Here is a 27,896-nt window from a genome sequence, read left to right as displayed (position 1 = left end):
TAGATAGGAAGTGGTCAAATTGTATTTCGCTAACCAATAGCAGTGCAGAGGGACGTCACTCCAAATTTGGTGACATTGGTGTTCTCTGCTGTTTTCTACCGGGTAGGGGGGAGAGGAGGAGGGGGGCAGGAGCTCAGATCGGTGAATAGAATCCACCACCTTGTACTCGTCGGCACCCGCCCCTCTAGACCTGAAATCACACAGGCTGGGCCAGGCTAGGCTAGGTCAGCGTTAACAGCAGAATTTCTTCTTTGGTGAGGGCGCATCGACCAGCTGGACGGTCTTCTCCTTCACTCTGTCCTCCTGCTCTTTGAGGATACTAGAAAAACACACCACCACACAGTGTTAATGTCGTCGACTGAAACTATGTTCGTCCACCACTACCCCTTTTCACTGCCAAATAACACAATTAAAACAAAATTAAAAGTAACTCCAATGTTTTGGAAAAAGTAACTAAGTAACCGATTACTAAATTGCCAAACTAACATGTTAGGTTACTCCGTTACTCTAAAAGGTAATCCGGCTTACCTGGCTAGATGTGCCATGGCTTCCACCACGTTGTGTCCAGAACAAGCACTGCACTCGTAGAAAATCAACTGGCATTCCTGAGAAAACACAACATGTTAATCATGATAATGAGAATTATCTGAAATACAGATGAATCTCTCTGTCAAAGTAAATATGAATGATACTTGGGTGTGTGAACCCAGACCCTGAGAAGCACTTGGAATTGTAGGCATCACGTTTTGACTCGGTTCCACAGATAAATACTGCGAGGAATCTGGCGACCAAATGGACCCCTATTTGTGGTTCCATTTTGTACACTCTCAGAGTTATGGGGGTCCTTGACAATGAAAAGTTTGAGAACCATTGTACTGGTGGACTAATGTGCCATGCATAGTCATAGTGAATCAGTGTCATACATATTCTGGAGAAAACATTCAGTAATTTGGTCTTATGATCAAATAAAGAACATTATGTTATGTAAAAACTAAAAACTAAATCTAAAATGGACAAGGACAGGTCTTGCCGGTGAGTGGTGACACATTTGTCTGCGTATGGACATAATTATCGATGACCCCTCATAGTCACACAGAGACTGACCTTGGCTAGTTGTTCAGCGACTCCAACCTGGATCAGCCTGTCACTCTCCAGGTCTGTTTTATTGCCCAGAAGCATGATGGTTATGTCCTCACCTGCACTGTCCTAAGGACACAAAAGAGAGAGGGGGGAGGGAGAGACAGTTAGTTATGTGCCTACCCCATTTGAAAAGTAACTTAGGTTTCAAAACAAAACGTAATCACACAGTTTCAAAGAAAGAAAGAAAGAAAGTTGGACAGAACTTTTTGGGGAAATTGTTTCATGCTTCATTATTGAGCTCTAGCAACCAGATTCTGGGGGAAACATTTGTCATCTATTTTCGTCGAAGACATTTGGTGTAGAGGGGGAAACATGTACAGTGCCAACTCAAGTCTGTTTGACTAAGTAAAGCCTTAGCCTATAGAGCAGGGGTGTCGATCCGCGGGCCGGACGTCTTCTGCATAGAGTATAGAGCGTCGCAGTCCCGCCCGGAAAAGAAAATCCCCGTTAAGTTTCCTCATATACTTTTCGGAAAGTATTTATTTAAAGACGTTTACGCCGCGGACAAAGCCAACTCTTGTTGTGACAAATCATGACAATAAACACAATGTTTTGGGCCAAACAGAGAATTAAAAAGTAGAAAAAAACAGCAGGTTACAAGACTTTTTGTTGTTGTTTTTCTTCTTTGTAATTATTTGTTTGGTCCAAAATATTGTGTTTGTTGTCATGATTTGTCACGACTCGAGTTGGCTTCATACGACGCTTAAAAGGTCTTGGGAAAAATGCATTGGGATTCATTTCCTGGGCCTGGCCAAGGAAGCTCTTAGAAGGAAGTGAAGTGGTCACGTGACTGCGCTGCGTCATGACCCTTTCATGGACACTTTCACGGGAGCCAAACTACACCCGGAACTTCAGCAGAATGCACTGGAGCCAATGAGAGCTCAGTGACCAGCTCATGAACAAACATTATTTATGAATGACTGAGACCTTTTGTAAAGTGATCGCTTCTGGAAAATAAAATTATATATATATAACACGTTATTTTAGGCTGTCTTATTTTTTTATGTGCATACTACTTAATGTGATTTATTTTTTCAAAGAGCAGAGAGCAGCCCAGGCAGAAAACGTACTATGTGCTCTTCTATAAATACCTCAATAAAAATAAATAGTTATTAAGTCGAAAAACAACCACTCGGAAAAAACGTGTGATATCACTTATGTCTTCTTTCATATTCCTGAACCAATTATATGACAAAGCTTGCAATTGTTCATGTATAATGTTTGTTATGAGCTGGTCCAGCCGGCTCCATTCACTGCCATGTAATCATTGCACTACCGGTGTGAGTTTGGCTCCAATGAAAGTGTCCATGAAAGTGTCATGGCGCAGCCCAGTCACGTGACCACTTCACTTCCTTCTAAGAGCTTCCTTGGGCCTGGCGTCGTCATGAAAGGGGGCGGGACTGCGACGCTCTATAGAGCAGTAGTTTTAAAACGTTTTTCAGCAAAGGACCCCTAAATTGATATACATTTGGACCTGACAAGATTTTTTTTAAATGCTCAGAAATGGATGATGTACAAGCTTGCATGCACGTCACAAAGTGAAACGCTATGAACTATATGCTCCGTTATATCTGCTATTTTTTAACTAGAATAATTATTGTGATGCTGTATTAACACATTTGGCTGTGAACCCCCTGAAGGGCCATTGGGGATCCCTGGGACCTCACTTTGAGAACCAACTGTTATAGAGGGTCTAAGACAGTGATTAAAATATCAATATGTGACAGACTGTAATCCTAATGGACACACATTGAATTCAATGAGTCTCACCTGCACACTGGTCAGCCACTGTCTGACAGACGTGAAGCTCAGCTCACATGTGATGTCATACATCACCACCACGCCATCAGCCTTGCGGAAGAACTGCTTGGTGATGCTACGATACCTGAACAGCAAGGAGAAGATAGGTGTCACCATCCTGACATCATGACGTTAAAAATCACACCAATGTGAAGTGAGGGGCGCTAAATGCTAATATCGACTCCTCATATGGAAACGACTCTGCTAACATGTACATAATTAAATGTTTGGATGGATATGTGTAAATACGTAGACCTGCTGTCCAAGTTAACGCATGACCACAATAATGGCTTAAATATATTTATCACATTAATCAGCCATTAAAAAACAAGCATCCGTCATGGCTTCCTGGTCTGACGCAGATCCATAGAGAGAGAGAGAGAGTTGCAACACACTTTGATCTTGTCGCAAGCGGGGTGCTATGGGCTGTACCGCTGTAGTTCCAAACACTGGAACTTCCTCATTGAGATAGAATGAGAACTTCCACATTCCATTCTCTATAGGTCTGATCTGAACACTGATCCGAACCTCTGAATGACGTGTCATTGTAGACTGGACAGAACCAAACAGACTTTAATTCAGCATTAAAAGTAGAGTATGCATTGCAGCAGCCTTTAGTGTATTTGTTTATTACTTGCATCTGGCTTTTGATGCGAACAGTGTTATAATTTGATACCTTGTTGGTCCCTCTTTCCCCTCCCCCTCAAAAATGATGGAGCTTGCACAAAACAAATTTCACTCACTGTTTTACACCTGAAAACCAAATGGACCAGCTAGGACCTGATGTTGAGTACCAGTATGTTAGTGTCTCACCTCTCCTGTCCTGCTGTGTCCCATATCTGCAGCGCCACCTTGCTGTTGTCCACTGTTATTGTCTTCACACTATAGTCTATGCCTGGTCAAATAGAAAACACATTATATTTACAATTTCTTTTTTTTTTAAAGCCGATGTACAAGCGAGTGTTGTGTGTGTGTGTGTGTGCGCGTGCATATTGCTTACCCACAGTAGCAGAGGTGTTGGGGTAGAAGCAGTCGTCACAGAAGCGTTTAAGGAGGGATGTCTTTCCCGCACTAGAGTTCCCCACAAGGACAATCTTGAAGAGCCGGTCAGGGGGTGGAACAGCGCCCTCTTCCTGCAGCAAGGTTATTACAATTTAGTTAAAAGTTGCAGTAAAGCATTAGTTCTCAATGTGTGGTGTCCTTGAGGGGGTTCCAGCAAAAATAGTTAATAGTCAAGGGGGCACGGTGGCGCAGTCCGTAACGCTGTCGCCTCACAGCTAGAAGGACCTGGGTTCGATTCCCGCTGGGGACGCTGTGGGCGTTCTCTCCTCCGTGTCATCAGTGCACATACCCTACCCTAGGTGGGGTTGGCAAAAGGGCCTTTCTGTGTGGTGTTTGCATATTCTCCCTGTGTCCCCTAGGGTACCCTCACAAAAAACATGCAGTAATCCTGGTCTATCTACTGCCTCCCCCTGGCCAGCCGGGGGAACTGATGGAGGGGAAAGTGGTTTGAATAACGTGTTAAGTGAAAGTGAAAATTAGTGGCTTGGACTCCTCATGCATAGAGGGAAGCATGAGGTCAGTCCATTGCTCCCCAGTGGGAGTGTAGCGCCCAGGATTGCATTAGATAATTGACACTGGGTGAAAGAAATGGGAGGATGGGTTGAAAAAAGTTAAAACAGAATGACGTGTCAGAATGAGCAGTGAGTAGCAACTCACCGTGGTGAGTGGCGTAATGTTGTAGTTTTCCAACTTTAGAAAACGACACCGCGGTGAGTTACTTATCACCTAAAACTGGAGTGTGAATGAGCCTCAAGTCTACAGGGTTCAAGTGGTTAAACAATCCATACATTTGAGGTAAGAAATAGGCCATGCAGTGGCTCAATCTTCATTAAAGGAGGTGTAAGTGGTATTTGATATCTAATCTCACATTTAAGACGCTTTGAATACAAGCGTCGGCTAATTGCCCATTTAGTAAATCTCACATGGTGCTCACATTAAGGCTGGTTTCCTTGCCAACGGGCTGGCCCCTCGGCGAGGTGGGGGGCCCTCCGTCTTCGGTGTCAGCCGTGCTCTGAGGCGGCTGGCGGGAGGCCGAGGCGGTACTCGTCACGATGTCGCTCATCACCAGGTCCATGCGTTCGTCCTCCGCCGAGGCCTCCTCGCATTCGCTAAACTCCGTCAGCGAGGAGGACGACAGCGACCGGTAGCCCGGCTGCAGGAGCTGTGGCAGGTGGTCCTCCTCAATGGAGATGATCCTGGGCAGGTGACACCTGCGCGTAATAATAATAATAACAACTTTATTTATATAGCACCTTTCTAGGCATGAGCCACAAAGTGCTGCACAGCATGGACAGGAATAAAAACAAAAATTCACAAGAAAAATAGAAAAATAAGGAAAATAAGATGATCTATCATAATAATTGTAATAAACAAGAAATAACCAAACATTCAAGAACATCAGTAAAAAGGCAGGAATAAAAAAACAAAAAGTTATTTATAGGAATGCTTATAGGATTCTTTTCTGGTAGCGCAGCGGCATTCCAGAGCTTAGGAGCTCGGATGGCCGATCACCCTTTGTGACATAGTTCACAGTACGAATTACGTACGCGTATAGGGGGGTTGTCACCATCATGGCATTTGAAGTTGACGAATTGCCCTAATGATGTGTCTTTGCCATTGAAAATACAATTACATTACCTTTTAGGATTTTTTAAAACAAGGGCCATAAAAATCTTTCCGTCTCACACAAGGCCATATAGTTAAAGATGGAGTGCCGTAAAAATATATTCAATATAAAATTCATGAACAATTAAAAAAACAATCCCTAATAGAAATTAGTATGCAAATATAATTGTAATTATCACAAATACTGTACTTGAGATCAGGTGATTAAGTAATAACTGCGAGTACCTTCGGGACGGGGGTTGGACGTCCATGGCCTCCTCCACCGAGGAGCGGAGGGTCTGGTAGGAGGAGTTCACTAGTAGGTTCCTCCTCTTAGAGTGGGGAGACCCCACCTCGTCTTCACTGCACACACACACACACACACACACACACACACACACACACACACACACACACACACACACACACACACACACACACACACACACACACACACACACAGTGGAAAGTAACAATTACATTTACTCGATTATTGTACTGCACAGTACTGTACTTTCGTCCACTGATTAAAAGCATTACTGTACCTTTGGAAGACATTTTTGTCAGCGTGTTTCATGGTATTTGAAGGGGTCTTCTGGTTCCATGATGGTGTTTTCATATTCTTGGGTTTCTGTGGAAACAACCAGTTAACTTGTCATGTGGTTGAGGTATGAACTTTGGGATTTTAGGTTTAAAGCTGCAATCTGTGACTTTTATGACCTACCTGGGAGATGAACCCAGGTTTTATGTCCAAATTACTACTGTTTTTTAAAATAAAAGGCTGGTTGGGCAGAGGATAAACTGCGCTTTGAGCTTCATACAGTACCTTGTGACAACCACTAGGTGTCCTACTAACTAGACCACAGGATCTAATGGAGGAGCAGGGAGACCAACAACAACCACCACACAGTTGTGTTAGTTATATTGTCTCAACACCGATTGATCGCACATAACACATTATTCATTAAAATAACTGTCAAGGATTGCAGCTTTAACAGAGCATGCTTTCATTTCATTTTGGTAATACTTTCATGTTTCTTTGAACGGACAAACACTGTACTGTACATGGCAGAGGCAAGGAAGCAACCAGGTGCTCAGGAGGTGTGAAAAAATAGTAAAAAGGTGCTCCTGGGATCAATCGGGATAACACATCTATAGAACAAAGCGGAGATCCGGGCACACTTAAAAAGGAGGGGGAAAAAAATCGTTTTCCTCCTTTTTAACATTAAGTGTGCCCGGATCTCCGCCTTGTTCTATAACTGTACTGTACATGCAGGGGATACTGTGATGACCACATACCTGGGAGTCTCTCTCATCTCGTAAATGCTTGTTCATTTCCCTGCAGGCAACAGACAGACATCAAATCAAAACCATTACAATGAAAACAAAATGTTTCTTTTAATTCAAGTGGTTCACTGTTTGAAGCTACAGGCATTTAACCACATGAACCCCTGTGTCACTATTCTGGAGGGTGAACATTTCTGCATTGCGACGTGTTGTCAGCTTGTAGATTGGCTACAAAAAATAACACATTTCTAATAGACGACAACAATATCATAAGTGACCTGTTCTTCCAGAAATAACGTTAATGAGCAATACTGCTCCAATGCGAGTATGTGACTCTGCCGGTATTACCTACCCGGTAATACATGTTTTGGTTGTGGTGGCGCCACAATGATTCTGTCTATCACACTGTTCTGTGGGGTGACATTAGAGAGTGTGGTGGATGTGTCCTGGGAAACTCCCAGGTAGGAATGAGTGTGAAGCACAGCGTCGCTGAAAAGCAGCAGATTTTATCATGAGCAGGAAATCTTCTTCAACTCTGGAAAACTGATCGGACAAGCTTTTTATGTGACCAGTTTGGAATGCAGGGACTTCCCTCTGCAAAGTACTACTGTTTAGTCGCCATGAGGGACAGTTTTGAATTGTTTTTGTCCCTCTGTGTCAGTTTCTTTTCTCAAATGAGGCCTGATGCATATCAAACCGGGAGTCCTTGAAAGAAAAAAGGTTGATAAATAATGGCTTAAATATTTGTGTGTAAAGTCTCTCCTTTTGCAGTGATGGAAGTACTTTTTGTTAAGTAAAAGCATCAATACCCTATTGTAGAAATAGTCTGTTACAAGTACAAGTTCGGTATTAAAAATGTACTTAAAGTACCAAAAGTACTCATTATGCAGACATTTTCAAATTGTATCTTCTTCTTTTCCTTTTGGCTTTTCCCTTCAGGGGTCGCCACAGCGAATCATCTGCCTCCATCTCACCCCGTCCTCTGCCTCCTCTTCTCTCACACCAACTAACTTCATGTCCTCTTTCACTACATCCATAAATCCTCTCTTTGGCCTTCCTCTAGGCCTCCTGCCTGCCAGTTCCAACCTCAACATCCTTCTACCGATATACTCACTATTCCTCCTCTGTACGTGTCCAAACCATCTCAGTCTGGCCTCTCTGGCTTTATCTCCATCTCTGATGTACTCGTTCCTGATCCTATCAATCCTTGTTACTCCCAGAGAGAACCTTCTGAGAACATTCTGCTACCTCTGTCTTTTCCTCAGTGTCTCTAAACCACAACATAGCTGCTCTCACCACCGTCTTGGTGCACCTTCCCTTTCATTCTTGCTGATACTTTCCTATCACACATCACACCCGACACCTTTCTCCACCCATTCCAACCTGCTTGCACTCGTTTCTTCACCTCTTTTCCACACTCTCCATTGCTCTGAAATGTTGAAGTTCTCCACCTTCTTCACGTCTACTCCCATGGGTTCCCTTGGGTTCCTCTCATTCACACACATGTATACTTCTCTGTCACTCCAGACTTCCTCATACAATACCACAGTTGCTCTCTCTGCACCCTATCATTTGCACCCTAAACTTTCTCCAGATCTACAAAGACACAATAAAGCTCCCTCTGACCTTCTCTAAACTTCTCTGTCAACATCCTCAAAGCAAATATTGCATCTGTAGTTTTCAAAGTGTATAAAAATAAAATCATTGAAAATAGCAGATGTACAAGCTCTGCTTTTCACCACTGTCCTTTTTGTACATCAGGTCATACAGTTGTCAATGGAGTTGTACCTGAGCAGGTCCAGTTGTTTCATCAGGCTCTCCCTCTCTCTTTGCAGTCCCTCAGTGACCCTGTACATCTCCCTGTGGAGAAGAACACAACACATCGTCACGGTCCAGTGGAAACCTCATACAGTATGTCCAAAACTGGAACTTTTCAAGATTCTAATCGAAAAATAGCAGATCTACAAGTTCACAACGCGTCGCGATGTGACGCATTGTGAGCTTGTACCGGCTATTTTTGCTACTTCAGTGTGACACTGTACTATGACAAATTTAAATAAATAAATCCAATATGGAGATACAAGGTTTTTGCCAGACAGGCTAGTGATGACATTCTTGCATGACACCTGGGACTAATCAGGCATGTGCAACACAACATGCTTCATTAGAAAATTATTATGAGAAAATACTAACTTTTATCAATGACATGATCAAAGCAAGTGTAGTACGCAGCATTTTACGGTATGAATGTCTGCGATGCTATCCAATAGTAGTGGACAGAGTGTCTGGACAGTAGTAACACATTTACTTCAGCACTGTACGCACAGAAAACATTTTGAGTATCTGTACTTTACTTGATTATTTGCAACGCGTTGCAAAAAACACTTGACACTTTTCCCACCGGAGTTGAACTGGTTTGGTACATTTTTCCCGCCTTAATATAATGTAACCATTTCAGAGTGTTTCCCTGAAATAAAAAAAACTCAAACCAAAAAATGTCCGCCAGTTCCATGAAAGCACCACGGTTCCAATAATCTAGAACGGAACCAGTTCTAGAACCAAAGTTCTTTTGGTGGAAAAGGGGTCCAAGGAGGACTCACTCACATCTCCCTCTCCTCTCGGAGGCGTGCAGCCTGCTCCTGCAGCACACCCAGCTGATCCTGGGCCAGGCTTAGCTCCTGGCTGGTGAGCTCCAGGTCGTGCGCCAGCTCACTGTTGGTTTGCTTCAGCTTGACGTTTTCCACCCGGGTCTCGTTCTGCTCGCTGTGCATCTCATTGCACTGGTGCTCCAGCTGCACAAAAAAACACCACGGTATTGAGGAGCCCTCAGTCTCACACCCACAAACACCAAGTCATGCTCTTTCACTTCTTTTGAGTTGCTTACCCCCTGGAACCAGACACACAGAGTCCTCTTCAAGACCAGTGTTCCCCAAACATGGGTCGGGCCCCATTTTTGTGGGTTGCAAGTAAATATTTTTTTATTGTTTTGTTTTGTTTTTGTTTTCTCTTTTTCAAAAAATTAAAAATAATACTAATTATAATCTAGCATATTTCAAAAGAACTTCATACAGTTCATACATCTTTTTCAAGAATAAGTGAAAAGAACAGTTGTGCAAGCTCTCAACATGTCGCATTGTGAGTTTGTGACACGTTGTGAGCTGTACAGCTGCTATTTCCACTAGTTTGGGTCATGGGGAGACATAACATTTCTCCTTTTTAAGGGAAAAACTGTCAAAATATTTTTAGAACATTGGATGAAAATGGTTTGTTTTACCCGTCTCTGTTTGTTCTGTAGCTGGTCTAGAAGTTTCTCCTTACTGCTCAGCTGGAGCTCCAGGTCATGACTTCTAGACAGGAAGCGCTGGTGATCCTTCAACACAAACACCAGCGAGAAGAACAGCGATATAATCACTACTAATATATAATATATAATCTACCCTAGGGGACACGGGGAGAACATGCAAACTCCACACAAAAAGGCCCTTTCGCCAACCCCGCCTCGTGTATGGGCACTGATGACACGGAGGAGAGAACAGCATCCCCAGCGGGAATCGAACCCAGGACCTTCTAGCTGTGAGGTGACAGCAATACCTCAGCGGTCCAGGCACCTTGGTCGGTAGCCCAAGTCTGGCAGTGTGCCGCGGGTTCGACTGCCGACCCCGACGGCCTTTACTGCATGTCACTGCCCCATGTCTGAAATTAGTGTCAGAGCTGAAATTGTAATGTAAATATGAAATAAATGCTTAAACATGCGTCTACAGTAGGTATAATGTAATGGTATAAGTGAACCTTTCAAGCCTGTGTTCTCAACTCGCTGTTTTCTGCAAGACATTATCTCCAAAACTGGTGGGTCAAACTGAACAACCAATATCTCTATTTGAAGCTATGATTCCCTGCTTTCATATGACATGAAAAAACGAAATTTTTAAAAACTCCAATGGCAGTCCCTCAGTCAAATTTAGTCACATTTGTAGAATCTGGTCACAGGTCTTAATGGGTTAGTCATATGATCTTGTTACTACTTTTCATTGATTCAATATTTATGAATTATACAGTACTAGTCCTTACCCGTTGTGAGATATTTGCCCCCCCCCCCCCCCCCCCTTGTGGCCGTGAAGGGTACTGCGCCCGGGTGCGTTTGTAATTGACTAATAAATAAATTAATAATCATTAATGTGTCAAATCGAAAAAAATCGTTACGCCCTCCATATGCATATGGTCAATGCCTGTGTGAAAAGTGGGAGTGATTGGTGCAGGCAGTAAGGAGTTACGGCACTGTTTCTGACAGACAGACACACACACGGACGGACGGACGGACACACACACGGACAGACATTCGGATAATTATAGTATGACATCAGACAGGGAATACAAAAGAAGATGTACCCAACGGAGACATAGACAGTACCTGTAGGAGAATGCGGTCTTTTTCATTTTTTATTTGAAGCTCCATCTCCTCGTAAAGCCGGTGGATCTCATCGTCGTGCGTTGCTGCCTTCCTGCGTGTTTAGAATCACGTATCAAATACAAAAAATAAGAAACACACATCCTGCCATGCTCACTTACCAGATTTACACTTTGTGTCGATGGCAAGAACCAATCAAATAACGGTTACATTTTTAACTAATTGCATTGGCGGGTGTCAGGTGAGAGCGGTAGCGAGTGTATACCAACTGCTCCTGCAAGTGCAAGACAAAAATGAGTGCTTAGAAAAGATTATATTGGCCTGGGCCGTGGCTCAGCGGTCCAGTCACCATGGCTGGTAATCCAGTCTGGCAGTGTGCTGCGGGTTCGACTCCCGATCCCGACGGCCTTTACTGCATGTCATCCCCCATCTCTCTCCCCATTTCCTGTCAGCCTACTGTCTGTCCCTCCATAAAAAATATAAAATAAAGGCAACAGCCACGAAAAACTGCGCTACAGTACAATTACAAACCTGAAGTCTGTTTTGCATGTTTATGATAATCTCATAAAGAGAATCTTATTTTGTTTCAACCAGTACTATCAAATGGGGACCTAATGCATATCAAACTGGGGGGTTCCTGAAATTAAATGTATGAGAATCACTGTTAGAGGAATCTAGTCATTGTATGTTTATGTTGAACCGAACCTGACCTTTGCAGGGCACTCTCCATTTCCAACTTCTCCTGGTTGGCCTCTTTGATCTGTGATGTCACCCTGGCCAGAAACTCCTCAAAGTTAGACAGCAGGTGTGGCTCGTCTCTGCGCAGCTGAGCCCACAGGCTGTGCACCTCCTCAGTACTGTGGGGAACGGAAAATTTTGATATTGTCTCAGTGATAAATTTGAGATGTTTATTATAACCAACAGCGCGACACAGACAATCGTAGAATGCACTGTGCGGTTGTGGGAATCTTGGGACACTGCAGGTTGCTGCACACGTGACAAAGTATGAATGCAAATAACATTACACACACATTCCTGTAGTCCTAGACCTGAAATCAATAGCCGGAAAATAATGTTACTCATCATGTTTAGTTTGTTGTGAGTTGTGACACTACTATAACTGTCACAGTCTGTGTGGGTGTGTCTTAACCACCTGCTTTCTATCCCCTGCAATCATCAAGTCCCAGTCTCTCTGCAATCTCTGCCAGATTGTCTTGTGAATTCCAAGCAGCCAAGCCATTTTCAAGCCTTTGCCTTTCTGTTTTGCTTCTCCTAGACCACGATTTTTGCCAAGCCCTTGCCGGTACTTCTGCCCTCGCTGACTGCCTTTGGATATTGACCTTTGCCTTCTACTGTTATGTTTTTTGCCTGCCCCTTGCCTGTTTTGTCGTTTTGGAATAAACACCTGCTTTCAGTGACTTTTGTGTCTGCATCCTGAGTCCTTTCCACGTGTGCCTGACAATAACAGTATTCATGACTTTCAGAGTTGCATGGGAGCACGCATGTGCAGACAAAAAGATTCCAGCACGCACAAACACGCACATTTGACGTAATCCAATAGCTTTTGACGACTGGAAAGTCTGGGTTTGACACCTTTTAAAAATGCACTTCCGTAACTCAGCAACTCTCTGAAGACACTAATTATTTGAACTAACCATGTGGCTAATAATAGTGCTGGTGTTTATGAATTGGACTTTTTTTGGCTCAGTTGCTCAGTCACCACCAACAACGCATTGCAGTGTGTTAGTAGCTTAAAGATTTGCCATTTTCAAAATATCTTGAAAAAATTAGCAGACTGTATACGCTTTTTTCTCTCCAAAACTTCGGCACGTCATACTATGTATAGCGAACAGTAGAACACACCACTGCATTTTGAGAACCAATTATCTATAGTCTTTCTTTTATCGTTTTTCTCCATGCTCACACTCTCTACCCCCCGCCCAAAACAACCTTTTTTCTTTCTTTCCTGAGAACAACGAAATGATGGAGCCTGCACACAAAAAAACAACCACAAATCTTCAACCACTGATTTACACCTGTAAACCTGTGTGATGTGACAATAAAACATATTCTGCTTCTCTAGCCAGACCATCGGACGTCACCAGGATGTACGTATTATCATGACATCCTCCTCCACGGTTGTTTGTGGTTTACTCTGTTGAGCTGCATGCTTGTTTGCTAAAGGTGATTGTTGTGTATCTGATCCCCGTTGTCACGATAAGCCAGGAGCTTATGATAACAGTTTATAACAGGGTTAGCAGAGGCATGTTTGCATTGTCTGATGTCTGAGCAATGCAATGGCAGCTAGGATTATTTATTCAAAGGTTGAGCCAGAAGACCGAAATTGGATGACCCTTTTCTAAGCCTACTGGCTTTTCTAAACGTTCCTCCCAGTTTCTATGATTTCTCTCTCATGCCAAACAACATATTGACAAAATAGCTAAATTAGCAAGCAGAGGGCTCACAATGCCTTTTATCACGATGCATGTGCGAGCTTCTGGATCTGCTATATTCACTATTTGCCATTTTAACTGGTCCGTCTGGTATTAGTCGACAATATAACAAAATACATACATAAATGGATGCACCTGGGACGTATCCTCAGTGATGTATCCCAAGGTCATCAGGGTTTCAGGTCTCGCAACATCATACCCCTCACTCAGGTGACCCAGCCGGGAGTGATCAAGTCCCGACTTACGTCCCAGTAGCTACCCTCGATAAGTCCCATTAGGGAAAAACCCGGGCCACACAATCCGTTCCTCCTGAACTACTCTGCCGGGACTGGGAGGTACCATTCTGGCACATGGAAGGACTAGGCTCTGTGGGTTGACACCTGTCCGGGCCCCTCCTACGTCTCACCAGGTCCACTCCTGCTCTCACCAGGTCAGGCCCTGTGCGTTGCACCAGACTCCCAGCACCAGGCACTTTATTCAGGAATGGTGGATTCAAGACATTGTTAATTGATTAGTCATTTGTTTAGATCCTGAATGATGCTGATGCTGAATTTCTGGCTAAATGATGAGCACATGTAAACTCTAGATATAACATTTTAATTCTAGTATCAGCCTGTAGGCCAATATTGCCTCAACCTCACAAACTAAGGCTGAATGTTACATGAATGTAAGTTTATAGATGTACTAATTGATTATTATACAGGTAATCTAATGGCCGTAAAGCACAACCTCTTGTGTAATATTGCTTAAGTCGAGGACAGCCCTAAAAAATTGAAAACTTTTGAACATTTGGCCAAAACAGGGACACCAGATTTAATATGGTAATAACTAATAACTTAAGATTTCCTCAGAACAAGTTTCTAGCCAACATAACTTTGAAATCTTAAGCAGAAAATGTAAGCATTGTTCTGTGCAAGCGGTCCCTGGTCTATCCCCATTGTCTCGCAGGGAGGTTTGGCTTTAGAGTGGAAACTTTGAGCTCTGTGTTTGTTTTGCACAGCTGGCGTCTGTCCCACACTAAGCCACTGAAACCATTGTGTCTGTGGACTTAACGGAGTATGTTGACCAAAGTTCCAAAAGATAAACGGTGAACCTCACTGAACACACGCAGATAGTCTAGGGCCGGCGTTTCCCCAAACAGACTCGACACCGAACACGGTGCTCCCTATGGTCGTCGGCGACACACGCACCTTGTTTACTTGAATATAGACACACAGACGGACAGAGATCTTGCGCATTTACAGTAGGATTAGCACCCAGGTGGTGTTTCGAGCCTGGTAGCTCTTTCTCAGAGCTACCAGGCTCGAAACGTCACCTGACTGCTAAACTCAACAAAAATACATTTCGTAGCTTGATCCAATTTGTGGGACTCTAATCTATTTTGATGTATTTTTTTTCTTCTGTCCAGCACCTGGTATTTTTTAACTTGTTATGTGTTATGTGCGTGCTTCATTTACTCATTTACACGAACACACTCACTCTTCGAACACGGTGCCGGCACCCAGACTCTCCATCAGCATGCAAAAGTGCTTCTCCTCGTCATCCTCCCCACCCGCCAGCCTCTCCTCCCATTGGCTTTGGTACAGGGTTTCTGGGGGGTTCTCACAGGGGCCTGTGTCCCCCGTCCCCTCCTTTGACGAAATCTTTCGCCCATATAAAAACTCGCCTGTCCAAACAAACAAAACAAAGACAGCTTTATATGATTGTTTAGAGCACAAAGGAATTGGAAATTACATTATAAATCTCTTTTACTGCTACAAGTACGAACATATTCGTTCAATATTGTTTTGATGATTCATAAATAGTTAAAAGAGTGTTTGGACAAAATAGAAATTGTAAATAGATAACAATATTTTACTCAAGGGGGTCACAAGTAGATGCTATTATTTGTGTGTGGTCCAGGCCTATGGAATGTATGGAATTCATGTGATATATTTTTTTATTTATTAGCACATGCATTCTGTACATTCCATAGGGCTGGATTTCACATCATCAACTAACGACTGGCGTTTTCTCTATTGAGTAAAAGAAAAGGAAGCTTAGAGAAGGAATGGACATGGTCATGTGACTGGGCTGCGCCATGACACTTTCATGGATACTTTCATGGGAGCCAAACTACAACCGGAAGTTTGGCAGAATGCACTGGAGTCAATGAGAGCTCAGTGACCAGCTCATGAACAAACACTATTTCTGAATGACCGAGACCTTTTGTAAAGTAATCGCTTCTGGAAAATAACACATCTAACACATTATTGTCTGCTGTGTTGCTTTTCGATGTGTACACTGTAATTATATAGAGGCATGGTATCTAAAGAGCACAAAGTACCTTTCTGAAGTATCACGAGACTTCCCACCGTTTCCTGTTTGGCAGCCAAATCTCGTGATACCTCCGAGCCAGAAACGATACCTGCTGCTGTTTATATCCTCAAATAAAAGTATATACTGTGCACTCTGTGCACATCGAAAAGCAAGTGATTAGAAAACAACCTGTAATATGTCTTATTTTATATTCCTGAAAGATTATATGACAAATTGTTCAGAAATAATGTTTGTTATGAGCTGGTCCACCCGGCTCCATTCACTGCCATGTATTCATTGAACTTCCGGTGTTGAGTTTTGGCTCCCATGAAAGTGTATTTTACCAAGATTCCTTGGTAAAATATTTAACAATTTCTAAAATCAATACAAATATTTAAGGTGTTGTTATTTTTAGTTATAGACGGCAATTATAATGTGTTAAGGCACATAAGGCTTATTAGCCTGGGATACCTTTATAAGCTATCACAGTATAACCCAAGTGTCCTGTATCCAGCCTGTGTCTTCATTACTTCCAATTCATGCATTTTCACTCTAACCTTACTTATACATGTTCAATGCCAAAAAAGACAATTCAATTATTATTATTATGACAATTAATCATCAATTAAAATGACACGATCGTGACAGTCCTAAATGCAAGGTACATGTATGTGGTGGTGTTTTTTGAAAAGAATATTGAAAATGTTGAATAATGTATTTTTCTTCTTTTAATATTCTCTTCTGGGGGTCCCTGGCACAAAACATTTTCAGGTGGGGGTCCGTGGCCAAATACATATCAATTTGGGAGTCCTTGGCAATGAACAAGTTTGAGAATCACTGCATTTATGTTTTGAAACAGAAGTGAATGTGATCATACTGAAGCCAGAGGAGAACTCGTCCAGTGTGAGGTAGCCGTTGCCGTCATAGTCCAGCTTATCGAACACATCCTCCAACTGTTCAGCGCTGAGCGGAAGCTGTCTGTTTAGCCTCTGGTGAACAGGACACACAAAACAGAATGGTTACTGTAGGGCAAGAAACCTTATACTCTATCTCCAGGGGTCCCCAGCATAATGTGTAAACAGCATCACAACATTTTTTAATCTTTGTCTATGTTTGATATGCAAAAAAATAGCAGTTATACAAGCTTGGAGCATGTCACTTCGTGTCGTGTTTGTACAGCTGCTCTTTTGTCATAGTTTTTCAGTAGGGGGGCCACCCGGGAAAATACGTATATAAATACGTATATAAATGGGTGTTTTACACAAAAGTAGCGAAAATATCCGAGCGGGAAGCTCCCCGTTTGGCCTCTGTAAACAGGACACAAAATTACCGTTACATAATTGTCTGAAAGCAAATATTTGAGCGAATCCCTTTTCTTTTTGCATAATCGTTTAGAATTTATTCTAAAAGACAAATTGAATTGATTCCATTTGTCTTTTACACACATCTGGATGAAACGAACAGATAATGTTATCTATTTACATACTTATTTCTATGTTGTTGTCCAAACACTCTTTTAACCAGCCTGCTGTCGCTATTTTGGGCATTTAGTGCAAGATATTTCAAATATTATATATATAATATATAATATATTAATAAAAGACAGCAAATGTAGCTGGTCTATAAGTTCACAATGTGTTGTGACCTTAGACTTAGAGTATATATATGAATAGAGACAGCCCCCGGAGGAAACCCTGAGGTGAAATGGACATAGTGGATGAATTTGGTATTGCAGCGCTGGGCCAAACACATGAACGAGCTGGTCCGTTGACTATCATTGCGCACGTTCATGATGACACGTGAACGCTGAACGTGTGCAATGATAGTCAACGGCCAGCGCGTTCATGAGTTTGGCCCAATCCATCCCAGAATGCACTCTGTTCCTACCCAGAAGGAGGAGTGAAATCGCCTCATGCGCTTTTGAGCAACTTAATGCAAGTGGATGGGAGGAGAACTCAGGTGCCGTCTCTATTCATATATACTCGCTGCGTTTTGAGTTTGTAGATCCAATACTATTGTGCGATTCTGTAGTATGATCAAGTACGGCATTAATTTATGAAAAAAATAAAAAGTTCGAATATAGGGATAAGAGCCAAGGATTCTGCCCGACATCAATGTCTGATATGTTATCACGTTACCATGCACGACCAACTGACGTCACATCCACATCACAGTACTGACCAATAACAATAGTTTTACACACCACCGTTGTCCAACATTTACAAGGCAGTGAAGCTTTAGGTTTTATGTACAGTATGTGGGATTGACACAGCTACAGCTGTAAACTGAGCCCATGCACAGTATCCAGGGACCAGACAATGAAAGGACCACAAGCTGTGTCTGCGTCAGGGGTGTGTGTGTGTGTGTGTGTGTGTGTGTGTGTGTGTGTGTATGTGTGTGTGTGTGTGTGTGTGTGTGTGTGTGTGTGTGTGCGCGTGCGTGAGTGGCTGGCCAACGTTGAAGCCACCAAGACGTAGTGGTCAACTATAAATAGATTCACCTTGCAAGTAGGCCTACTGTAACTAACGTCTGTGACCTACTTACAATTACAGTGTATCTGCAAACTGAAATGAGACACAAATTAGCATTGCAATAGGACTTTAAACTCAAAGCAGTTGTCCCAAATACAGTTGATGATACTTATCTGGAAAGTGGCTGGATGTGATTAAAATAAGCTGTGCCAGCTGTGCTAGATTGGTATAATGCCTCGATTGTTTTCCATCCTGAGATTAATGAGGCTTGCAAATGGATTTCTTACTTTCAACTCACTAGATCCTCTTTAGCACAACAAGGCACAAACAAAACACGAGAAAGTAGTTGGTGCTGGCTGCACATATTTTAAAATGAATCATTGTAATTTGTCTTTTGTTTTCACATTGTGTTAAAACATAGAGGCCAAGGGGGATGACCAGAGATGGTAACTAAGTACATGAGTAAGTACATTTACTCAAGTAGGCTACTGTAGTACATTTTTTTTTAGATAAGCACAGCGAGCAAAAACTCGGCGATCAAAGCCCAATCTTGTGTCAGATCGGGAGTTTTGTCGGCGAGCGCCAAAAATGCTCTCATAATCGGAGCAAATATCGTGCAGTGTCAGTGTCACACAAATCTACAAGCTCACAATGCTTTGTAAATTGGGACAGTCTGCAAGTATTTATTTTTAAATATATATTTTGCAAATAGAGTACTGCAATATTTTGACCCAAACTTTCACTTTCACAAGTAATAGTTTGAATGCAATGCCTATTCCATTGTGGTATTGCTACTTTTACTTAAAAATCTTCCACCCTTCGTTACTTTGCTGTCGGTCAAAAACCTTGCATCCCCATTTTTCTTCTTAAATGAATGCCCTACTACTTCATCATACTATTTTCGATATTAGCTGTATAATAATAATAATAATAATACATTTTATTTATATGGCACCTTTCAGGTCACTCAAGGTCGCCTAACAAAACAGAAAAGAAAAACAATACAATAAAGCAAGTTTAAAATACAGCAAGTTTAAAATACACACAAAGGCCTGCAATACACTAATACACTAATTAAAAGAGGTTTGCACCCGACAGCGACGATGGTCCACTAGCTGACAAATTTCCAAGCCATTATCATAACCAGTGGGATCAAAGCTGTGCTTCTATTGAGATGTTGTGTACAGACAACGTGGGCCCTACAAGTGCCTCATGAAAAGGAAAGAGCCACGACAACACAGATGAATATCTGAGAGCCGGGCGATGATGAATCTGCCCAATAATGCAAACGGCTTCATCTCTTTCATGGTGTAACTGAATAGAGACGCAGTAGCATTCATCACATCAGTGCACGTGTCCAGTGTTACGCAAGGACCATGACGGAATAGGTGGATGTATACCCCTCACGTGTGTCCCACAGAGTTTTTATTTTATTTTTGGAGCTGCCATGGCTTTTCTATGAAGGCGTTTCTATGGTAAAGACGTGCTGGAGCCATGTGTGTTTCAATACATCGTTCCTATTCTTTGAGACACACTTACGGGTATTTGAAGGGGGTTTGGGGGGGGGCGACTACTAGACGGCACTTCTTAGAGCAGTGATTATTTTTCCACTTCCTCTGCCAACCTGGGGGGGGCAGTGGACTGACCTCATGCTTCTGAGAGCAGTGATTCTTAACATTTTTAATTTCAGGACACCCAGTTTGACCCCAATTTACACTGAAAGTCCTCAGTGTTAATTTAACTCTGAGATTGTACAAATGGAACAAATTCGACCCTTTCATTTGTACACTACAGGGTGCGTTCCCATCCAAGTCAATGCAAAGATGTGACTTGGCTCATCGGAGCGAGTGCTGCAGGTATCAACATTGGTGATCCCTGGGCCTGAATCCAACGCTAGAGAAATGTTTGCTGAAAAGCTAAAAGTGTTTTTTTAACACCCACCCACACCCACCCAAATTCACACACACACCAACCCAGAATTGGAACTGTTATGTACACTATCAAATTGTAGCCGATAAATGGATACTCTCGTCTGATTGGACGAAATTGGCAGCCCACCTGAAATCTTATTTTCGGTTTACTAAAGAGACTGGAGAGACAGGGAGACCTCTGTTACTGAACAAACACTCTCAATGACTACTATCTGAATTGCTTTAATATTTTCACAAAAAAGGGACTGGGATATCCCCCTTTTTTGTCTTCCAGTAAGGAGAGAGAACTCAACAAAGATCCATCAGAATTCAATTCCACAGTTGTCTGCTCGCTTGTTATTAATTTTATCCTGAATTACATTCTCTCTCCTAATATGAAAATATGTTTTTTGTTTACTAAAGAGCTTACTGAACAAAGCAATTCATATCACAATATAGATCTATTTAACACTTATTTCACAACGAGAACAACAAGAAGGACTTACATGCACCTGCATTTACATGTCACGTCGCGTTAAAAAATCAACTTTCACTTACATTTTTTAACCAGGAGTTATCTATACTTTGATTCAAGTACTAGGGTTGAGTACTTTGTCCATGTTTGTCCACCACTGTGACTCACCTGCATGTCCCGTCGTGTGATGAAGCCCTTGTCCTCCACGTCACACATCTGGAAGAACTCGTGGGTTTTCTCCACCACAGTGTTGTGTCCTCCTCGCTCCCTCTCGCCACCTCCATTGGGGTCTTCAGCACTCCCTCCTCTGCAGTGCCGTGGAGTCCGGGCCGCTGCGGTGCTGCCAGTACCGGTGGGGGTGGTACCGACACCGCCGCCGGTACCACCGGTGAATGCCGCCATTACTGCGGCTGTGTGTCTGTGTAGGCGAAACGGGAGTCTCTGGGTTCTGTGCAGGGTTATTTATTTATAGTTAAATAAAAACTATAACGAAAACTAGAAAGGAAAAAAAAACAAGGTTTTAATAATAATAATAAACAAAACTGTTCTTAAATGCCCTTTGTTTTAAGTTTTGTTACAAAAAAATAGCAGATCTACAAGATCACAACTTGTAGATCTTCTATTTTTGCTATTTTTCTGAACTTGTTGAATCTTGCCCCCTCCATATTACAATAAAATAAAATAAATACAACTAAACTAAAACTAAGAAAACGTTGAAAGTGAAGTGAAGAAGAAAAAAAACGAAATTATCAAACCAATTTCAAAACTGGAATTGAAAACAAAAAAGTTCAAAATGAATAAATAAATATATTTAAAAAAAGAACGAAAGAAAAATGCCCAAACTCTAACCTTGGTCGTTGTCACATGAGCCGGGTAGGGGACGTACGTAGCAGAGGAGTGCAGGGGACCGGTGGAGCTTCAGGCTGCTGCACATCAGATGTGTTCAGCGATTGTCACACCGCTTCTCATCTCTTAGCAACCGCCTCGTTTGATTCATCAATGAAGCCTGGTGAGAGAGACCACCGGAGACCCGTAAAGAAGACCAGCGGAGGAGGGTTTTAACCAGAGCGGTGCCCGTTGGGCACTGGCCTATACTTGGAACGATGCAAGTTGGAAATGCATGCCCCCACCTAGTTATTATGTCCGTGTCCCTTTCATGCCCATATATGGAGTTCTTTGTCAGGCATGCCCAAATATGGAGTCTATGCAGACTCGGCACTGCACTCCCTGTGGTGGTGTGTGTGTTAAATTTGACGTCAGTGGGGCGAATGGTTCTCGAGTTACATGGATTACAGAAGTACGTACAGAGACATTTATAGATAAGATACGCAATTTAAAATAGTAGTAGTAGTAATACAAAATGAATGGTTTGGGACATACAAGGTATCCAGCGATGAGAAGCAATCAATTTGGTTTTCTTTTCTTTTTTGTTACAGAATTTAACACAAAGAGATCAATAGAAGATATATGTATACAATTATGGACAAAGATATATTCAAGATATCCAATGTTAGAACAGGAATATAGTACAAATTTCCTTGTGGCCCAGACTGCCTGAATTGAACACAAGTGAATACTGTTAACTGAACAACATTGGATTGGATTAGTAAAATAAGGCACTGCTTTGCATAGGCTTCACTTATCTCCATTCTCTGCTTAGTTGCTGGATGAAAGGAAGGTGTCATTTTGGCCACTGCACTTAGGCCTGTCACACTCACAATTAATACAATTATTTGAGATAATCACAATTATTGTAGATCATTATTATTGTGGATTGACCATTTCCACTGTTAATCATTTTTTCCCTTTTTCATGTGTAAAGTAATTAAATGTCATATTATCTGACCTGTGCAACTGTTGTTTACCAAGCCTGTCATTTGTATTCATGTTCAATGTGAGATTTATGTTCAATGACAGAAACACAATGAAATTGTTAATCGCATTATTTGAGTAAATCAACAAGCAAACTTTCATAATCGTGATTTGTGACAGCCCTAACCGCAGCTGTACTCTGTACTCTTATTGAACAGCACTTTAAGAACACTGTACCCTACCCGTTACTACTTTTGGTTTTATATATCTCACCTCGGAGTTGGGGTCCAGGGACCCCCCAGCGGTCCTTGACAACAAAAAGTGATTAAAGGAAACCAAATACGATTTTTGGGCAGTTTTGCTGCGAGAGTGAGGTCTAGCCAACACCAACTCGGGATTCCTGGATCGCTGCCCTCCACAATTTCCTATCCAACATCAGGTTCTTGAGCTCTGCAGTGTTGTCAGCCAAGCTGTCGCACTGCAGCACGTCTACATAGATAGGTGGTACGCTTCTTTCCCCTCCTGGCTTTGCCCTGGGTTGGCTCCCATAGGGTCAATTTACTTGCCTCAAGTTCTGGGTGCCTGATGCAGTGCCCTGCCAGCCTCATCCTTCTCTCTCTGACTTTGTCCGTGACCCGTGGTAGGTCCCCATAGAGGTCCACGTTTCTGATGCGGTCCGTCCATGTGACACCTGGTGCCATTCGTAGCATTCTTGTGTACTGTATCCATCCAGGGCTTTTTCCTGTCATACTGTGAGGGTCCATGTCTCGACCCCATACAGCAGTACTGACTCCACAGTAGCTATGAACATGTGGTCTTCTCCGATATCTGATTTCCACACTCTCCTCATCCCGTGCAAGGCTTTCCAGGCAAGTGCTCTCTGAACCTTTTGGGCAGAATTTCCAAAAGCGCTTTCAGGACTCTTACCGGAGCCCTCGTTCAGCCCTACTTTGACTATGCTTGCACTCCTTGTACTCAAACATCCCAATGTCACTAAAAGCTAATATAAGCTTCAAAAACAAACTGATTCGACTACTTCTCGGCCTGGGGCCCATGACCCACCTTTTTCCAACAGATTTTGTAGGCTTAGTGGGTAGCTAAGGCTAGAAGACAATCAATTAAAAATGGGATGCAATTTCAAAATAGTCAATGTGACTTTGCCCTCAATGTCCGCATATCTGACTAAATAGCTCCAAAAAATTAGCGACACCCACAGCCACAATACTAGAGGGAGTGTAACAACAATTTGGTAACATCCACCTATAGAACAAACATGGGTAAATTATCCTTCTACTAGAGCAGTGCCCGTGTTGTGATCCATTATGGAGATCAGGTCCAGATCCCGGGCAGAGGCTTTTGTGCTGGTTCTGGAAAAACGGAAATGCATGCCCCACCCAGTTATTATTTATGTGTCCCTTTTATGCCCATCTTTGTCAAGCATGCCAAATGAGGCTTTTGTGCTGGTTCTGGACAACCGGAAATGCAGAGTACCCGTTCCACCCATCCGTCTGTGTCCATTTTATGCCCAAGTATGGAGATTTCTGTACGTTTCTCTCTGTGTCCCTTTATACTTATATGGAGTTCTGTGTCAGTAATGCCCAAATATGGAGTGTTGTGATGTCAGAACAGGCCAGCTCCATATATGGACCCTGGGCAAGGGCCCTGTCCAGAGCCTGAGCAGATGCCTTTTGGGGCTGTTCTGGACAACCGTGGGTCCGACCGACTCGACACCGGTCACTGCCCCCCCTGTGGTGGCGTTGAACACGTGGGTCGAATTTGAAGTCGTGGGGCGAACGGTTCTCGAGTTACGTGGATTACACACGTACAGACAGATACTTGGTGCATTTATAGAGACTAGAGCGCCCGTGGGGGCTCTACAGCGTTGTCCATTGGGCACTGGCCTACTTGGAACGATGCAAGTTGGAAATGCATGCCCCCCCCAGATATTATGTCTGTGTCCCTGTTATGCTCATATATGGAGTTCTTTGTCATGTCACGGCATGCTAACGGTTCTCAAATTACGTGGATTACACACAGACATACAGACAGACAGAGACTTGGTGTATTTATAGATAGATATAGCACTGCCACCCAATTGTGGAACACCCTGACCCGGGCCATCCCTTAAAATATGTAAATCACTGGTTTCCTTTAAAACAGCCCTTTCAGATCTACAAGGTCACAATGCCTCGTCAAATGGTCCCCCAAAAAATAAAATTGGGATGCAACAGCAGATAATTATTTGTTTATTTGATTGATTGCTCTTTTCTCTTGCCCCACACCCCCTCTTCTTTCCTTTCTTTCCCCCCTGAAGACCCCTGTTTGAGTGTAGATTGGGATCTGAAAGATTACAAAAATGAATAAATATATCATCAAATGGGGGTCTACGTCCTGATGCATATTTAATTGGGGAAATTCTAAAGGTTGAGAATCACTGAGCTACAGCATAACAGCACTGAACATTGGCTTTAGAAGACTGGATTTCAATGACCCAGGCAAAGTTCAGGCAAACTTCCATGCGAAAATGCAATACACCTGTTATGCTGTAAAACGAAGAGTCTTGTAAAATGCTTGTTTGTGCCAGTTTACATAACTGGGTTTTAGTGCTCCGTGACATAATGAAACACAAGTCCTTTTTCAAACAAAGCCTACAGTCATATCTCATTCTTACCACTTCAAATAAACTGACTTCCTGGAGTGGTTATCAAGAGGCCATTTCCACACATATATCGTTGCCGTCAGGCAGAAACCTTGTATCTCCATAGTGGGTTTTTTGTCATTAATTGTTGTACGATTAAACTTTGTCACAGTCAACAGTGTCAAGTAGTGAAAATAGATCTGTTTTTGCTATATAAAAGAAAAATGTTGAGGTGAAAGGTGTTACGTGCATATGTGGATTTTATCAATATTGGATCAATCAAAAGAGCTTGTGACTAAAGAACAGCCCAACTACGTTGGATCCATTGGAACACTGGTTTTCTTTTTCCTGAAAAGTACGACAGCACAATACAACCCAAGCCTCTTTCTATCAGTCTATTGTTAGTCCTAAAAGTTATCACATCAAACTGAGCGGCAGAAGGCTGTCCTAATGTCCTATACAACAGCCAATAGTTTGCACTGCTTGTTTGATTACCTTATTATTTAAACTATATTTGATTGATGACTTGATTGTTCCAAACATATTATGTATGTCTTGTCAAAACAGTACTGTAGTAGCTACCTGTTAAGTAATTTCTACCACCATGCCACCACCACCAACTAGTTAAGATAAAGAAAATAGTGTTGTACGGTCTCCACTATTTGAAAACGTTATAGTTAATTTACAGTAGCCTATAAATCATATTATTAATGCAAAACCAGTAGGCTACTATTCTATAATATAGGCTACTTAAAATACTTTGTAAATAATAATAAGAATAATAATCAATTATTTAAATATATATCTTTTTAAAAGGGTATTGATGAGCACTTTTACTAAAGTCTGGGTACTTTAAGTAGCATACATTCTGATGCCAATAGGCTAAATTAACTACTTTTACTTCAATCTGCGTATACAGGCTATACTTCTATAAGTTCTTCACTCCACTCATACCAGGCATATATTACCTTTACACCACCACCAGCACCAGCAGACAGACACATCATGCTTGACTTGTGATAAATACAACAGTAAGGCAGCGTGACAGACAGTCAGGCAGTCATCCTAACATGCATGCAGCACCAGTTGCACAAAACACACGTGTAAAACAGACATACAACTTCCTTCCTTAAACTCTTCAATGCAACTGACGCGTTTTGTTTTAAGAAACTTCCTGGCAAGTTGGCAACAACAGAAGACAGAAAAGAAAATGCCAAAGAAAACAAAAGCAAAAACATACTTCCTGTGACCATTTCACTCTTTTCTTTTTTAACACAGCGATTTTTTTAGCCAGGCTACACCATCTAAGAAGAAATCATGATGATGATAATAATCAATGCTGTATGATGTTCACTCACTTGATCCAGACAGAGGATTTTAATTGAGCTGCTCTGCAGACAATTAAAACCCAAGACGCGCACCTCGATCCGCGCAAGCACTGAAGTAACTGTCACCAAAGTTATGCTCAAGTAGAATTCGCTCATCTGAGTCACGCCAGCTGTTTACAAAGCAGCAGCAGCAGCAGAGTGAAGTAGGCCTACAGGAATGAATGTGATCATTATGTCGTGTGTATCTCTCTGTAGTCTGTACTGTAGCCACATCTCACATTTCTGTCTCCTCCTCCACTGCAAGGCGTGGGTGTTACGGTGTAACTGGTGACCTGCCGAAATATGTGACTACCTTGTGTGTGGTCACTGGTGCTGTGAGAACTGTAATCAAATGTGAACGTAAATAGCCTAGTCAAACACCGGTGAATGGAATTAAACTCCGATCAAAACGAGCCATAGGCTTTCTTGGGTTTTAAATCCTCTTAGCAGACCTTGTAGGCTTGTATGGCAAATAAACCACACGCAGCAATGACACGCAGACGTACACTACCGCGGGGACCCCCTTATCCGCGGACCCCCACGCAGTATCCCGCGGACCCCCGCGGAGGTCCGCGACAGTCTACGTGGGGGTCCGCGACGCACGGCGGTCCCCGCGGACGTCGGCAAGGAAACGTGGAAAAGTGTTGGTACAGTCAGCCTGGCTATCAACACCACAAGCAAAACCTCTATAAGATATTACAATTTTAAAGGGCATTATTATCACTGGATGCCAGGCAGTCAGAAACTGTTCCTAAAACAAAAAAGTTTAGTAGTGTTGGCGCCATCTACTGGCTGAGAGCAGATAAGGATTTGCCTAAATGTACATTTGGCATTTTCCAGGATTCTCAGAAAGTGGTTCTCAAACGTATTACTTTTGGTTCCATTTGTACACTCAAGAGTTACATCCTCAGGAACTCAGATTCCACTTTGAGAACCTCTGCTCTTCTAAAACAGCATCTAAATATGGAATCATGCCATATTTTGTCCTGTAAAATAGTTCTGCTGATTGGATAAACTTGGTATCACAGCCTGAAAATGCCCTTTCCTTTTACTAGAGCTGGAGAGGTCTACATGCTCTGACTGATAAATTAGTTTACAAACACCTGCCAGAGATGACAGATGACTGGATTAATTTATATTCCTGCTCCAAACCTCAGAGGAAAATATTGTACT

The 27,896-nt window shown here is 42.4% G+C and overlaps 1 protein-coding gene across 2 annotated transcripts; it reads right to left on the bottom strand.

Moving 5' to 3' along the window:
- LOC310857535 (EF-hand calcium-binding domain-containing protein 4B-like) lies at positions 1 to 26,844 on the bottom strand. 2 transcript variants are annotated; one of them, XM_083763244.1, is made up of 20 exons: positions 26,715 to 26,844; positions 21,756 to 21,912; positions 21,075 to 21,354; positions 16,928 to 17,039; positions 15,232 to 15,418; positions 12,010 to 12,156; positions 11,303 to 11,393; positions 10,169 to 10,264; positions 9,499 to 9,686; positions 8,683 to 8,754; positions 6,907 to 6,946; positions 6,153 to 6,238; positions 5,854 to 5,970; positions 4,937 to 5,213; positions 3,941 to 4,073; positions 3,754 to 3,835; positions 2,911 to 3,025; positions 1,105 to 1,206; positions 529 to 605; positions 1 to 319 (listed from the first exon to the last, which is right to left on the bottom strand). In XM_083763244.1, the coding sequence occupies exons 3-20, from the start codon at positions 21,306 to 21,308 to the stop codon at positions 232 to 234; spliced, it is 2,244 nt and encodes a 747-aa protein (XP_083619370.1). In that variant the 5' UTR covers positions 21,309 to 21,354; positions 21,756 to 21,912; positions 26,715 to 26,844; the 3' UTR covers positions 1 to 231. The 2 variants fall into 2 exon arrangements, with proteins under 2 accessions (XP_083619370.1, XP_083619369.1); XM_083763243.1 differs by having other exon boundaries at positions 21,075 to 21,324.
- Between the last annotated feature and the right edge of the window lie 1,052 nt (positions 26,845 to 27,896).

This window comes from Protomyctophum parallelum (genome assembly GCF_964188405.1).
Source record: "Protomyctophum parallelum genome assembly, chromosome: 4".
NCBI lineage: Eukaryota > Metazoa > Chordata > Actinopteri > Myctophiformes > Myctophidae > Protomyctophum > Protomyctophum parallelum.
Note: the sequence above shows the minus strand (reverse complement) of the source record. Positions and strands in the feature narration are given on the sequence as shown.

Excerpts from the sequence above, each read along its gene's own strand:
- LOC310857535 (XM_083763244.1), bottom strand. The coding sequence starts at position 21,308 with ATGGCGGCATTCACCGGTGGTACCGGCGGCGGTGTCGGTACCACCCCC. Across the intron at positions 17,040-21,074 it reads TCACACGACGGGACATGCAG|AGGCTAAACAGACAGCTTCC; the intron begins GTGAGTCACAGT and ends CCTGTTCACCAG. Across the intron at positions 11,394-12,009 it reads ATGGAGAGTGCCCTGCAAAG|GAAGGCAGCAACGCACGACG; the intron begins GTCAGGTTCGGT and ends CTAAACACGCAG.